The 15,539-nt window shown below is 51.5% G+C and overlaps 2 protein-coding genes across 7 annotated transcripts in view; both read left to right on the forward strand.

The window, feature by feature from the left end:
• The window catches only part of IQSEC2 (IQ motif and Sec7 domain ArfGEF 2), an 86,090-nt gene extending 80,656 nt beyond the window's left edge, over window positions 1-5,434 (forward strand). The window contains exons 13-16 of the mRNA XM_081081333.1: window positions 187-348; window positions 1,912-2,085; window positions 2,575-2,624; window positions 3,216-5,434. Of these exons, the coding sequence (XP_080937459.1) occupies window positions 187-348; window positions 1,912-2,085; window positions 2,575-2,624; window positions 3,216-4,181 (1,352 nt within the window). The 3' untranslated portion in view covers window positions 4,182-5,434. The remainder of the gene's footprint in view (window positions 1-186; window positions 349-1,911; window positions 2,086-2,574; window positions 2,625-3,215) is intronic.
• A 7,283-nt stretch (window positions 5,435-12,717) lies between these two features.
• KDM5C (lysine demethylase 5C) overlaps window positions 12,718-15,539 on the forward strand; it is a 32,223-nt gene continuing 29,401 nt past the window's right edge. For 2 of the 6 annotated variants that reach the window (XM_081115056.1, XM_081115058.1), the window contains exon 1: window positions 12,718-13,428. In XM_081115056.1, coding sequence (XP_080971182.1) covers window positions 13,279-13,428 — 150 coding nt within the window. In that variant the 5' untranslated portion in view covers window positions 12,718-13,278. The remainder of the gene's footprint in view (window positions 13,429-15,539) is intronic. The other 4 variants (XM_081115054.1, XM_081115055.1, XM_081115057.1 and 1 more) reach the window with 2 other exon arrangements.

The raw sequence follows: 15,539 nt of genomic DNA on the forward strand, positions 1-15,539 counted from the left end.
CAGCTAGAGTTCAGTTTGCCCTTACATCCCAGAGTAGAGGGAGTAACATGGCCGTGACTCCCAGGAAGCTCTTTGAGACATTGGGGACCAAGGGGCGCCAGAGTTGGACATTGGAAATATTATTTTGCATATGAGCCACCTTGCTTCAGTCCTGACAGAGGGGCCCCACTTCCCCCTGCCCCACAGATTACCAGTTTGGAATCAAGTTGCTGTCTGCAGTACCTGGTGGGGAGCGGAAAGTCCTCATCATTTTCAACGCCCCCAGCCTCCAGGATAGGCTGCGCTTTACGTCTGACCTGCGCGAGTCCATCGCTGAAGTGCAGGAGATGGAGAAGTACCGCGTGGAGTGTGAGTAGCCCCGCCGTGTTGCCTACTTCCCATCCTGATACGGTGCCCTGTCGACACCAAGCATCCTGTCCTCTGAAAAAATCTCAGAGCTAAGGGTTAGCTTGCCCAACCTTCCTACTCTCATTCCAGGAACCCTTCAGCCTCTGCTTGAATACCTTCAGTGACTAGGGGCTCATTACCTGCCAAGCTCTGATTATTATTCCAAGCCCTAATTATGAGCAACTCTTCTTTCTAATGAAAGGCATCAGGGAGAAGAATCAGGGTATTGGAGGCAGGACGCTAGTTTCAGATCCCAGGTATGCTACTTATTATCTGGGTAAGCTGGAGCAAGTCATTTGACTCTCTGAGTCCCAATTTCTTCCTACATGAATTGAGATAATGAACTCTCCTTCACAGAGCAGGGGAGATTCAATGAGATAAGGCCGACGTAGTATCCTCCATGCTAGTAGGACACAAGTGTTGAACATCCTAAGTGACCAACCAATGTTAGCCTCCTTCCCAGCCTTTCCTCTCCTATCCCCACATGCTAGTTCCTTGGCTGATTCCAGTGTCCCATCCTCCAAGCTCCAGCGACCACACCAAATCATTTTGATTGTATATAATGGAAAATAGTGATTGCATCTCATTCGTCTCAATGCTGTCCACGTTTTTTCTCCTCCAGACTAAGCAGTTACAGTTAAGTAACATGGTATTAAGGAGAGAGAGAGAGAGAGAGAAAGAGAAACATTGATGTAGAGAGAGAAACATTGATTCGTTGCCTCCCATACGCACCCCAACTGGGGATAGAACCCACAACCTAGGTATGTGCCTGGATCCTTGAGACCCTGGGACATTCAAGGAGAGAGATACGTGTACCAAGATGGGGTGAGGGGATAGAAGGCTTCATGACCTCCGCAAGGGGCAGGGGTATAAGGAGGCCAAAGAGCACAGGCTTTGGACTCATGCAGATCTGCTTCCAGAATGTTGGCTCCCCCGTTTCCAGCTGTATGACCCTGGGCAAGCTCTGAGACTTCTCAGACTCTCAGTTTCATCCTCTGAAACTGTGGATAACATTTACCTCGGAACTCTTGTGAGGATGGAGAGAGATCAGGGACATGTAGTGCCCAGCATAGTGTGGGCACATACTAGAGGGCACGATTCCTGCCCTTCCAGGAACCCTCTGCTCTGGAGCAATGTATCTGGAACGATTGCCCTTTGCCAACATCTAGAAGGGCCTTTGTGCCCCTCCTGCGAACCAGCCATTGGGAAGCTCTGTTTGGAAGGGCAGGGCTGGTTTAGGAGACCAAACTGAGAGCGGGCAGGGCCAGGGAAAAGTAGGAAGAGCAAGAGGAGGAGGAGCAGGAGCTGAGAGGGAGGAAGGGAAGACCAAACCAGCGGAGACAGCGCAAGACAGGACTGGAGACTGGGCGCTGCAAGGGGCTTGGGAGATGTAGCTGAGGGTTGTGGGGCCGTGATGGAGGTCCAGGGGGGCAAAGCAGGAGCACATAGAGGACTGGGGGTAGGTCAGGTGGCCTCTCACTCCCGTTGCTGACATTGGATCGCTGTCTCCTCCCTGCCACCCAGCGGAACTAGAGAAGCAGAAAGGTATGATGCGGCCTAATGCTTCACAGCCCGGCGGGGCCAAGGACTCAGTGAATGGCACGCTGGCCCGCAGCAGCCTGGAGGACACCTATGGCGCAGGCGATGGGCTCAAGCGGGGCGCACTCAGCAGTTCCCTGCGAGACCTGTCAGATGCAGGCAAGTGTCCTGGGGCCCTGCCCTGGCTGGGGAGACGTGGGACCCGGAGTCCTCTTCGCCTCCTTTCACTGACCACCAGCCTTCCCTGCACCCGCCACACATGCACACCCCCTGCCTTCATCCAGGGCCCTGGGTGCTGCGCTGCAGGGGGGCCTGGGAGCCAGGTCAGAACAGGTGGAGCCCAGGGTTTGGGCCAGGGAGTGTGAAGTGGGGCCACAGTCTTAGCCCCTCTCTGCTGCTCCACCTCTCCTCCTCTCTTTCCTCTTCTATTTCTCTGGCACCACCTCTCCTCCTCCTCCATGTCTTCCTCCTTCTGCTCCTCCTTCTCCACCTCTCCTCTTCCCCACCCCACCCCTCTTCAACGGGGGAAAGGGAATAGGGGTGTTGGTCCCTGGGAGGGACCCAGGCCTGGTGCCCAGCTCAGGAGCCCAGCAGGGTGGGGAGCGGGGGTTGCCACTCTGACGCTGGGCTCCTTGCTTGTGGGTGCAGGGAAGCGGGGGCGGCGTAACAGCGTGGGATCGCTGGACAGCACCATCGAAGTAAGTGCCAGCTCCCACCCAACTCGTCCTCTGCATGAGCCCTGCCCTGCGTGCACCCCTGCACCCCGGAGGAGGAGGGGCCCTATTGCTCCCCCTTCCCTGCTGGGAACCCTGCGGCTGCCTCTCCCAGCCAACTACTCTCTCCATCTGTCCTCAGCTCTGTCTGTCCTCACTCTGCCTGTCTCTCAGTCTGTCTCCCACACTTCCGGGCCCCCTCTCAACCCCTGGGCCACCTCCAAGTAGTGAGGCCCTTGGAGTTGGGCCTCGAGGAGCTCCTACCTGAAGTCCTGCTCTTGGAGCCTGAGCGAGTCACTGTCTCTCTGGGTCTAACACTGTCTCCACCTACAAAAGGGGGATGAGATGGAGGGCCGCTCACTCCCTCTCCCAGCGGAGGCTCAGAGGAGATAGTGGATATGATGCACCTGCTGGGGGCACCACAGGCACAAGGACAGGACTGTTATGTGATCGCTTTCCATGATGCTGTGGGGGCTTCCTGTCTCCCCAGCTCCAGCCCTCAGGGCCCAGGGGAACTTTAGGGTTGGGGATTTAGGGCATCTAGGCTGGCCTGACTCGCCCCCCTCCCCCTTCCAGGGGTCCGTTATTAGCAGTCCGCGCCCTCACCAGAGGATGCCACCTCCGCCCCCACCCCCGCCGCCAGAGGAGTACAAGAGCCAGAGGCCCGTCTCCAACTCCTCATCCTTCCTGGGCTCCCTATTTGGAAGCAAGCGGGGCAAGGGGCCCTTCCAGATGCCACCGCCGCCAACAGGCCAGGCCTCTGCCTCCTCTTCATCTGCTTCTTCCACCCACCACCACCACCACCACCATCACCATGGTCACAGCCACGGGAGCCTGGGGGTGCTGCCCGACGGGCAGTCCAAGCTCCAGGCCCTGCATGCCCAGTATTGCCAAGGACCAGGCCCCGCCCCACCGCCCTACCTTCCACCCCAGCAGCCCCCTCTGCCCCCTCCTCCTCAGCAGCCCCCACCCCTGCCTCAACTGGGCTCCATTCCACCACCTCCCGCCTCAGCCCCACCTGTGGGGCCACATCGCCATTTCCACACCCACGGCCCAGTCCCAGGCCCCCAGCACTACACGTTGGGCCGGCCAGGCAGAGCTCCCAGACGGGGCGCTGGAGGACACCCTCAGTTCGCTCCACACGGCCGCCACCCCCTGCACCAGCCCACGTCCCCATTGCCCCTGTACAGTCCTGCTCCCCAGCACCCTCCAGCTCACAAGCAGGGCCCCAAGCACTTCATCTTCAGTCACCACCCACAGATGATGCCAGCAGCAGGGGCCTCTGGGGGTCCAGGATCCCGGCAACCAGGGGGCTCCTACTCCCACCCGCACCACCCGCAGTCGCCATTGTCACCACATTCGCCCATCCCACCGCACCCCTCCTACCCACCCCTGCCCCCTCCTTCTCCCCACACCCCGCACTCACCCCTGCCACCCACCTCGCCCCATGGCCCCCTGCACGCCTCTGGGCCCCCTGGCACGGCCAACCAACCCTCTGCAAACCCTAAGGCCAAACCAAGTCGGATCAGCACCGTGGTCTGATGCATGGAGAGAGGGAGCTGGGGCCCAGGGAGGTCCGGGGAAATCCACAGGAGAGGGGCCTTGCACCCTCTCTGCTTCCCCAGTTTTTCCAAAATACACACACACAGAAGTGTCCTCCTCCCCACTTCCTCCCTGCCTTGGGACCCCTCCTCTAACCCCCAATGGTTGCCATGGGGTTTCCTTCCAGATTCGAGGATCTTTGCCACTTGAAGCCTGGGCATGGCTCGAGCTCTGGGGAGTGTTGAGGACCTTTTGGGGATCCTCATGCTCCTTCTCCTCTCCTCATCCTCCCTCCTCCCCCAGGTCTAGCTGGGTGACCTCGGACCTCCCCGCCAGTGTGAGCTTCCTGGCTGGTAGGGAGGGCCAGATGTCAGGGGCTCGGAGGGAGCTCCGTAGAGTTGTGGCCAAACCTTAGTGCTCGGCCCTCTCTCTGACCTCAGGGCCTGGCTCCACATTTCCGTGTGGCTCCGCCTGCCCTACCGGAGGACACAGACTGTCCGCACACTAGGTGGATGGGCCCCCACTTATGCTGCCCCCCCAACAGGGCAGTGCTTCCTCTCCAGAGCCAGTCTGTGCCCCAGCCCAGACTTTCAGCTTCAGGACCTTGCCTCTTCTTGCAACATTCTTATCCTGATCAAAGTCCAGACAGGTTGGGCGGGGGGCTCAGGTCTGGGATGAGAAGGGCACTGCCCTCCCTCACCCATATTGCATGCCCCCCCATCCCTTACACCTCTCCCACCTACAACCGAAGACAGTGCACTTTACAGATATGACCCACACACCTCGCTGGGACAGAGCGCCCAGCATCAGCCCTGGGGAGAGGCTCCCAGAGAGCCACCATGAGCCCAAGATGTCCTTCCTGAGGCAGAGATGGAAGCCATCAGAGTGGGGGCTGGGAGCCAGGATGCCCAAGTCCTTCTGTTCATCAAAATCCTCTGCTGCCTCTCCAGCCCTTTTCCAGCCCTGTTTATTTATTATAAATATATTTTTTACAAACTCCAGCTCCTCTTCTTGCCCTGCAGATCCAGCTCCTTTCACAGCCCCTCCCACCATCCCACCCCCCTCTCCACCATGGGCTGCAGTGGACAAACAGGCCTGACTGGCTGAAGGGCCAGGCACCATGGAGCCTGGGGGCAGGGGAGGGCAGCAGCGGGAGGGGCTGTATGGAGAGGAGCTGGGGTTTAGGCATTGTCTTTTTTCCTCCTTGTATATAAGAATGTATATTTGATGCCTCATAAAAGACCTTGTGCTCACCTCCCGCCTCTGCCTCCTCCTTATGCCCCCTCCCCCACAGTGCAGCCCAGGAGAGAGAGGCCTTAGCCTGGGTGAGGTGCTTCAATTGGGTGGGAGGTGGGGATGAGGGAGGTTTTCCTATCACATTAACAGTCTGCGTGAGAGAGTAATGAGACTCTGGGTGGTGGAGTTGATACAGTTGAAATGCTGGGGGGTTTCCTTGCTGGGTACGCACTCTTGGGAAAGATACCCTCCCTGAATTGTTATCGCAGTTGAAAACTTGGGGTGATGAGCCCTTGCCACACAGAGGTAACATGTCAAGCGTGCAGTAGATGCTCAGCAAGTGAGTTCCCCTCTTCCGTTCCCAGGCTGGGTACTTCCTTCTCTTGTGGCATCTGTACTCACCCTTCCTGTGGCTGGTTTGGCTTTGCCCTGGATCCTCTCCCCTCCCCACAGCCGCCTACATTTCTGTTCTGGAAGGGGGGCGGTGACTTGGGCCAGGAAGCCAGGCGCTAGATACATTAGAAGAGCTCTGTGTATATACTTAGGATGTTAGATAACAAATAGCAGGACTCCCTTTAGTTTACAGAAGAGGAGGCAGGCCCAGGCAAGCAAAGGATATTTCCCAAGGCCATAAAACAGTCCCTCAAACAGCCTCCCTATGAAATGGAGTTTCCAGCACCACTGATTATGTCCTGGGCCACACCAGAGCTCAGGAGGAATGGGGTTAGTAGGGTCCCGGAAGCAGCAGTCAGGAAATATTTTTGGTGCCTTTTTAGAGTCTGGAATGGCCTTTAAGAAGGCCTGGATTGGATGGCCCTACTCTTTAGCATCTTTAAAATACGTACGTGTGTGTGTGTGTGTGTGTTGGTTTCAGGGAGAGGGAGAGAGGGATAGAAACATCAATGAGAGAATCATCAAACAGCTGCCTCCTGCAACCCCCCACTGGGGATCAAGTCTGCAACCTGGGAATGTGCCCTGACCGGGAATCCAACTATGACCTCCTGGTTCATGGGTTAATGCTCAACCACTGAACAACACCTGCTGGGCTACTCTTTAGCATCTTGAATCAATGTTTTCTTCCTCATATGCACATTTAAGCAAAAGCTGCAGCTGGGGCCATTTAAGCATTTGATGCCTCCCTGAGGACCAGACCTAAGCGTTTGAAGAGCTTAGACCCGGAGGGTCAGGAAGGAAGTCCAACCAGCATGTTTTTGTTTCTTTCCTTGTAGACCAAGCTGCACTGCCTTTAGTCATGCCCCTCTTCTCCTACCTTCAGTTTGGTGCTGGTTTTGCCTTCCCAAAGCTCAGTTTTAGCACTCAAATCCTGGCTCAGTCGCAGACTTGACTGTGTTGCTTTTGGCAAGTCACCTACCCAGACACTCAAAGCTTGGTGTTTCCCCTGTAAAATAGGGACAGTTTTTCAGGGCAATTGTTAATAGATGCATGTGAAATGCCCACCTCCTGCCAGACACACAGTAAGCTATTTTCAACCACCTACAGAAAGATGTGTAAACTTGTCTTGATGTTGGAGGTTCACCATGTGGCCCCAGCCGATCTCTGGAGTCCTCTCATTCCTCGCCCACATTGTGGATATCCACTCACTCCTCCCTGAAAAGGCCTGTAATTTCCAAACTCAGTACAATTGGCCATTGAACAACAAGTGTATGAACTGCATGGGTCCATTTCTATGTTGATTTCTGATCTACAGTGGGTCAGTACCCTTACCCCTCTCCTTAACATTGTTCAAGGGTCAACTGTTTTTTACCTGTGCCTTTCCCCTTGCCAGGCATGCTCTCCCCAACATCTCTGATGAAGTTTTTCTCTCTTCTGTAAATTGGGCTTAAAGGACCCATCCCTCACAGAATGTGCCCTTGGTCACATCTTCTGAGATGCCTCAGATCATTATCTATCTCCCCCCTCCCTAACCTCCCTCAGGGTATAAGTGGCTCAAGAGTGACACTGGTCTGAGTGATTGATCTCTGTTCAGAGCATTGTCCGGCAAATGCTTGGTACATCACAGATGACACTAAAATATGGCTAATTTGAATGAATAGTTCTTTCTATGCTAAATCTTAGAGTAAGTTGTCTTTGGTTGAGTTATTGATTGATGTTCCTGTGCCCCAAACTTTGGGGCCCCTTTGGAACATCCTCCTGTTTCCTTCAGCTCTTTCTGATGTTCTCCTCCTCCCCTCCTCATTGCAGTCCCAGCACTGGGCTGTCCCGGCCCCACCTTCCCACTCTCCCCTGGAGGCTTACCAATCAGAGTGTGGAGGGGTAGTTCAGCTCCTCCTCTGAAGGGTTCTACAGCCAGTCTCTCTAGGGATGTGAATTGGGAGGGACAACACATAACAAAAGACAAAGGTCCTAGAATCTCACAGAGTTCTTACCATTGTCCTAGACCGGTGCTGTCCAATAGGTCTTTCTGTGATGGTGGAAATGCCCTTTAACTGTCCAATACAGTAACCCCTAGCCACATGTGCTACTTAAAATGTGGCTAGTACCACTGAGGAATCAAATTTTTACATTTAAATTTAAATAGCCACATGTGGATAGTGACTACCATATGGGACAGGGCCGGACAAGACCTTGAGGAGTCGACAGCCCGGTGGGGCTATGTCAATACAATATAATAAATACGGGCCCAGAAGTAAACACAGCATGCATGGGGGCACAAAGCAGGGGCAAACCCAACTTGGGGTGGGGTAGAGTGGGTCAGGGAAGTGTTTCTAGAACTGCCCCTTTCACTGAATTTTGAAGGATGAGTAGGAATTGGCCTGGGAAAGAAGGGCATTTGTCAGAGGGAGCAGCATATGAAAAGGAATGGAGGTGTGGGAGTCTGCAATGTATCGGTGGAATAATGAGAAAGAAACAGGAGCCAAAACCGGTTTGGCTCGGTGGATAGAGCGTCGGCCTGTGGACTGAAGGGTCCCAGGTTCGATTCCGGTCAAGGGCATGTACCTGGGTTGCGGGCACATCCCCAGTAGGAGGTGTGTGGGAGGCGGCTGGTCGATGTCTCTCTCATCAATGTTTCTAACTCTCTATCCCTCTCCCTTCCTCTCTGTAAAAAATCAATAAAATATATTTAAAAAAAAGAAAGAAAGAAAGAGGAGAGGGCAGCTCGGGGATGATGGCACAGAGGTGGGCAGTCCATGTATCTTCATTCCTCTGTTGCCACAGGTTTTCTCACCTGGGCCTCAGTAGGAGCTGAAGTAAGGTGATACATTGGGCCACATAGTGTCTCCAAGTCACCATTTTCCCCTTTGTAATTGATGAGCATCTTGTGGAGAGATGTATTGAAACTATGTAAATACCCTATTACTCCTCACACTTTCACCCACCAGTTTTAGCATTTACCGATGATTCTCCAGGTAGCCAAATAGTGATTTTCAAATACCATCATTCTTTTTACTTGTATTAGTTGGCTTTCCACTATAACGGAGAACTCTCCCCTCTCCTACATTGATTTATTTATATCCTCATGGACTCGTGGTTGCCTATTTTACTCAATGGGTTATATATAACCCATTAATGCCATTCTTTATTTTGATGCTCATATATCCCAGGTTTGGCCATCCAGAGGTGCTCCAAGCTGGCGCCTGTGTCCTTTTGGCAGATCCTCATCTTTCCTCGAACACTTGCTGTTTTCTGGCACCACAAGATGTTCCAGGCCCGTCTTGTACTTTTCCTGCTCCAACCCTGGCATCAGGCATTTTTTCCAAGAAGTCCTGGTTCTTTGGATTAAGAATGGCACTTAGGAACCAAAATTTGGGCACTAGGTGTTATAGCCGCTTTAAGAGTTTGCTTTTTTATTTGAAAAAAGTTTGAGCATCTATTGACGATTTTCTAACTCCATCATTCCTTTAAGAAAAGAGCTTTCCCTTTTCTCTCATTTGATTTATTTATATAAGTGTGGAGTTATGGATTTTTATTTTATTCAATGAGTTATAACCTACTACTATTATAATTCATTTAGAATTGTCATTTTAAATATATATTTTTATTGCTACATGTATGTATTAAGCACATTATATATATATATAGAGAGAGAGAGAGAGAGAGAGAGAGAGAGAGAGAGAGAGTTTATATATATATATATGAGTTCACACAGATGCCTTGATAAGCTTGAGGAGGCTCTTTTAATATAGGCTAGAGATAGTAAATGGCTCTCACAGAAGTAGATTAGAAAATGACATGGCGGCAGGGGATGAATTCCAGAACTCTTTTTAGAGTCAGAACTCACAGCTGACACCTACTTAAGAACTGGAAGCGACCTTATTTTACAAATCAAAAAAGTGAGGCACAACATCACACTCATCCAGTTCATTCCGAAAACATGGGTAGGGTGAGTGTGGTCGAGAGCCCCACCAATCCTTCTAATCACAGACCCTCTCTCCTAGGGGGTTCAGTCTTTCTGGAATATGATTCCTCATCTACAAAATGGATAAATTGACATATATTTCCCAAGACTGTTGCAAAGTGAGCTCCCTGGTGCTTCCCAGTTCTTAACCAAGCAGTTCCCATTCCATGAACACCTTACTGTGTGTGTTGCGGGGGGGAGCACCATCTGAGACTTTTACAGGCAGAATTGTATGTCAGACAGAGTTGGGTTTGAATTTTGGCTCTGTTGCTTACTAGCCATGTGACTTGGGTATGTTTATACTTCCCAGAGTTTCAGTCTCCTCATCTGTAAAACACGGATAACAATACCTATTTCATAGCATCTGGCCCTTGATGACTGGCAGTCATCATTATCTCTATCTTCATAACTACCCTGTGATGAGGGAATTATAGCCCCTCATTGGATAAATATGAAAATCAAGGCTCAGGGAGGTAAGGTACTTGGCATATCTCAATGGGTGATTGTCAGCTTCAGGAAAGCAGGGACCATGACTGTCCTGGTCACCATTATATTTCCAGGTCCCAGAAAAATGCCTGGTGCATAGTAGGAATTTAATAAATATTTATGAATGAATGAATTGGATCAAACCTGGTCCCCAAACTCGTGATCGATGCTCTTTGTCCTTCACTGAGCTGCCTGCCTCCAGGAGGAAAGGCTGAACTTCCTTCAGCCTAGGATTTAGCATATTCTCCTACCTTCTTCATTCTCTTCACTCTTCTCTTGCCCAGTTCTATTTCTAGTGAGAGCAAATGACAGGAAGAACATTTGACCAGGAGTTGACAACTCCCTGTGTAACAGTGGGCAAATTGTTCAATCTTTCTGGAACATGGTTCCTCGTCTACAAAATGGGTAAATTGACTTAGATCTTCCCCAAGACTGTTGAAAAGATTAAGGGAGATAATTGGTATGAAAGAGCTATGTGGGCTGTTGGATGCTTACACATATGAGAGGCTAGTGATTTTGCTGTTATTAGCATCATTTTCCCTAGCTTTCTATTTCTCATCCAGACAGTTGTCCATTTGGGTCATTCACATGTATTTCTGGAAGAAAGGGGCTGAGGTTCCTCTTGACACCTAGAAAACTAGGAATATGTCACTTTCTATTTGTATTACTTAGGACAAGTTTCTTCACAAGCCAAGTGAGGATAAGATTCCAAACATTCAAGGTAATATAAGGATTTAGGTGATAAATATATGAAATCACTAGGCACAATGCTTGGAACAAAAGAGATTCTTAATGAGATTTGACATATTGGTTGTTGACTTTCAGAAATAAAAAAAACAGTCATGCCGAAACCGGTTTGGCTCAGTGGATGGAGCGTTGGCCTGCGGACTGAAAGGTTCTAGGTTCGATTCCGGTCAAGGGCATGTACCTGGGTTGCGGGCACATCCCCAGTGGGAGATGTGCAGGAGGCAGCTGATCGATGTTTCTCTCTCATCGATGTTTCTGGCTCTCTATCTCTCTCCCTTCCTCTCTGTGAAAAATCAATAAAATATATTTTAAAAAAAAACGAAAAAAAAAAATAACAGTCAACACATACCAAGGGCCTTCTGTGTGCCAGATACTGTACAATAGTTCTGAAAGGTAGGTATTATAATCCTCATTTGTTTCACAAGTTAGGACTTGCCCGAGGTCACATAATTAGAAAATGGCAGAGAGCTGGTGGTACTAGAAGTTGGCCCTGTCTGACCCCAGAGTGGAGCTCCTGAAGCAGGCAGAATGATGTGCATAACTGGGACATGATATGTGATTATGAACAATTAACTTAATGAAGGAATGACACTTCCTACCCCCTTCAAACATACTCAACTGTATAGCAGATGCTTAATACAGTATACACAAAATGTTTGCAAAGAGTTTATAAAACTGCTCAAAATATATATTCATTTTTCTTTCGTTTACTCAACATTAATTTATTGCTTACCATGCCAAGTGTTAAGAATGTATAAGGCAACATTGTCCATGCCTTAAGGAATTGAGTCTGATTGGGGGGAAAAAATAAGCACTTAATTAGCATGTATACAAGTACTCTGATATGTGCACAGCAGATGTTCAAACTGTATGCAGCAGGCCCACAACTGTTGAATAACAAAGACGATCCTCAAATGCAGTAGATCAGTAGATGCCTAACGTATGGGCAAAGCACTCATTTGAAGTAGTTACAATAAACCTATTCAGAAACTGCTCAATGAACATGTACACAATAGAAGTAGATGTACACACACTAGGGACTCATATGACAGGGGCTATACACCATAAATACAATCCATGAACACGGATGTTTGGTAAGTACACTGTAGGCTCACAAATGCACAGTGTTTCATATGAGAGGGGCTGATGGGGGATAAATATGCTGTTGCTAAATATCCAGTAGTCAAAATATAAACAGGCTTATTTTGTAGGAGTACATACCACAAATGTGCACACAATAAAAGAGCATACAGAACAGTGGAAAGTGTTCATTAAAATGCTGACAATGACTCTGGGGGTAAGAATGGAAGCCCCATCTTAGAGACGACTCTATGCATAACCTTGGATGAAATAAATATTTCCTTCCTTTCATTGGGTCCCAGGATTCTAAAAATCCATAACCCCTGGGGAGTGAGCAGCCTTCTGCCTTCCTTCCTTCAAAGCTCTAGGTACCTTCAAAGTTCTAGGTACCTAGAACTGGGAACTCCTTACATCTCGCCCCAAACTGCAGGCTAGCAAAAGAGGTCGCTCGCTATGGCTCACGACGTAAAGACCAAGGAGGATAGAATGTTGGGGCGGGGCTCCCTCCAGGACTGAGGTCATAGAAGGAGGGGGTGTTAGTTTCAGCCTACCGCCCACCAACCCCTGCTCCTCTTCCGGTCTGTCTTCATAACGCGCATGCGCACCACTGGCCTTTAAACGTGCACCGCTGGTCCATCCGGAAAAAGGATCCGGCATGTTAATTACAATTTTGCTCCTCCGCCGCTGAGAAGAACTATTTGACCCCTGGCTGGGAGCTACTTTTGAGTTCCCGCTTCCAAACAGGGAACGCACGCCTGCCGATTCTGCTTGGTCCTCACGGACTGAAGGCTTCCTAGGGCTCGGCCTCATACCAACTATACGAGGGTCGGAGGAACACCCCGCGGAGGGATCCGGTTTGTTGTGGTGTGGGAAGGGGGAGGACGCTGACAAACCAAGATGGCGGCGGCAGCGGTGAAGGCCGCGGCGGTTGGGAGGTAACTGGTGGTGAAGGCTGCGGGTGTTGGGAGGCAGCAGCAGAGTTTGGAAGGAACGGAGCAGGATTGAGAGGCGGCAGCAGGAGGGCCAGCCTTTGCCTCTCAGAGCGCGGCACTCAACACGCCCCCTTGGCCCCCGGCGGGCGGCGGCTGCCCCGCTTAGGGCCTAGTCTCCGAGCAGTGCCTCGGTTTCATACAGCGGCATCCGCCATGAGTCCTTAAGGGCTGCCCGAGCCCTCCAGTCCTAGGGTCCACCATGGAGCCGGGGTCTGACGACTTCCTCCCGCCGCCGGAGTGCCCGGTGTTCGAACCTAGCTGGGCCGAGTTCCGAGACCCTCTTGGCTACATCGCGAAAATCAGGCCCATCGCCGAGAAGTCCGGCATTTGCAAGATCCGCCCACCCGCGGTAAGGCTCGGAGTCGGTGGTCCCCGGCGGCGTGGCCGGGGATGAGAAACTAGGGTAGCCAGCGGGGGAGTCTTGGGCGCAGGGCAGCCGGAGATGGGGAGAAATGGGGTGGCTGGGACCGTTGTGGATGCGGCGCGGGTCGGAGGAAGGATGCTGGGGCCAGGAGTCCTCGTGATGTGAGGCCCCCAAGTGACCTGGGCTCAGAAACCCACACCCACTCCCATCTCGCCTTTCAGAATCACCCGGGTAAGGGTCCAGACAGGGATGCCTAGGCGGCCGGGGAGAGTTCACAGGGAGGCGCACGCACATCTCTTAGTTACCCGGGACTACCCAGGTCAAGGCTGCTCTAAATAAGGCCTTTCTGCCATCTACTGTCATCACTTCTCTTAAGGCAGGCGGTGTGTCGTAGTGGGAAGATCACAGGTCTGAAAGGAGACAGGCCGAAGTTCAAAACCCCACTCCGCAGCTTCCCAGCTGTGTGACCTTGGACAAGTAACATAATCTCCCCAAGTCTGTGAAAGGAGCCCTATGAGTAGTTATTTCAGAAATTCAATTAAACTAGATAGCGTCGATGTGTAGTAGGCACTACATAAGTGGTAATTATTGTGCCTGCGAAGGTGTTTGATGGAGTCATTGGTTTGCTCCTATGTGAGTTGACTCATATTTACTCACACCCTGCCAGGCGAATCCATCTATGATCATATCCCAGCCTGGTAGCCCAGTTGGGAATCAGTCTCATGGGGGATGCTTTATCTGGCTCCCCTGAGGTGGGTTCAGGGAATTGTCTCCTTTTCCTAGTTGACAGCACCATCCGGGCCTTTCCTGCACATCACCCCTCCCCAGACTTGACTTCTATGGAGAGGCTTGGACCAGTCGGCTTGGGGGTGGGGTATGAGCCCTTCTCAGAGGATCTCTACTCTGCTGTGTCCCAGGATGTAGGAGGTCCCAGAGGATAGGGTATTCTTGGACTCCCACACAGAATGGAACTGTGGAAGCCTGCCTCCTTTGGAACACTTGATTCCCAGAGGTCAGCGACAAAGGGCATATCTTTGCTCCTAGGCCTGGCTTCAGGCCAAGGAGAAGTCCCCCAAGAGCCGGGCTAGTCTGGCATGGAGGAGAAATGATGATGTGTGTGTTCAGTCACCCCTTGGGATTCTAAGGGCAGGAATTCAGTTTATCTGGAATAGGGTGTTTTTGAGTGGGTGTCTCTGGCTGAAACGGGTTGGGAAGTCGCACTGCCACCTGAGGAGGGCATCACAGGCCTCCTTATTCAACTCGGTGTTTTCTGGTGCTCTGCCACAGATCTAGGCTGGTTTCAAATGGATCCTCTGGGAGGTGTTGGGTAAACGAATTTCTTCCTTGTTGGAGCCTGGCCACAGATCTCTGAGGTATCCTTGGCCATGGTGAGGGAGTGGCCATGAGGAGGGAAAGGTCAGGAAGGCTACCAGAAAGGAGAAGCAGGAGTGTTGGGCAGCCTCAATGAGGCAATGTCTGACGTAGCGGGTAGTTGAGGCCTGAATTTCCATTTTTCTGTCTTGGATTTATCCGGGCAGCCGGGCCTTGTACAGGTGTTGTTATCCTTCCTTGGGGGGAGGGGGGCAGGGGGAGACTAGGAAGGGGGAAAGTGACATGCCCCTAGTGTGTGTGGGGGTGGCGTGGGGGGTTGTTCTTTGTTATGCTTCTCTCCTGTACCTCAGCAGTGTGCTTCTCCCCAATTCAGGAGACCTGACTCTGGTTTTGTTCATGTGTTTTTTTTGTTTTGGTTTTGGGGTTTTTTCCTTCCTCTAGGGCTGCTCCTAGGCCATCTTTAGGCAGCCAAGCCTTCTGGCTGGAGTTTGAAGCACTCACCCAAGTGGAGCTTGGGCCCAGGGTGGGAGCCTGTGTACGGGTGGGCGCTTGGAAGTGGAGATTTGCCTGAGGAAGGGTGATTTGGGTTCTGAATTGCTTGACAGGTAACCATTACTTTGGGGGAAGATGGGTTGGAGGAGAGTGTTGGTACCCTGGAGTAGACCCCGGGGAGCTTGAAAGGACATTGCTTACTGCATCCGGGAGCCAACCTTTTCAGCACCATCCCGAGAATCCTGACATACTGGGTGTTTGGCATACGGGAG

This window comes from Myotis nattereri, assembly GCF_964212035.1.
Source record: "Myotis nattereri genome assembly, chromosome: X".
NCBI classification, from domain to species: domain Eukaryota; kingdom Metazoa; phylum Chordata; class Mammalia; order Chiroptera; family Vespertilionidae; genus Myotis; species Myotis nattereri.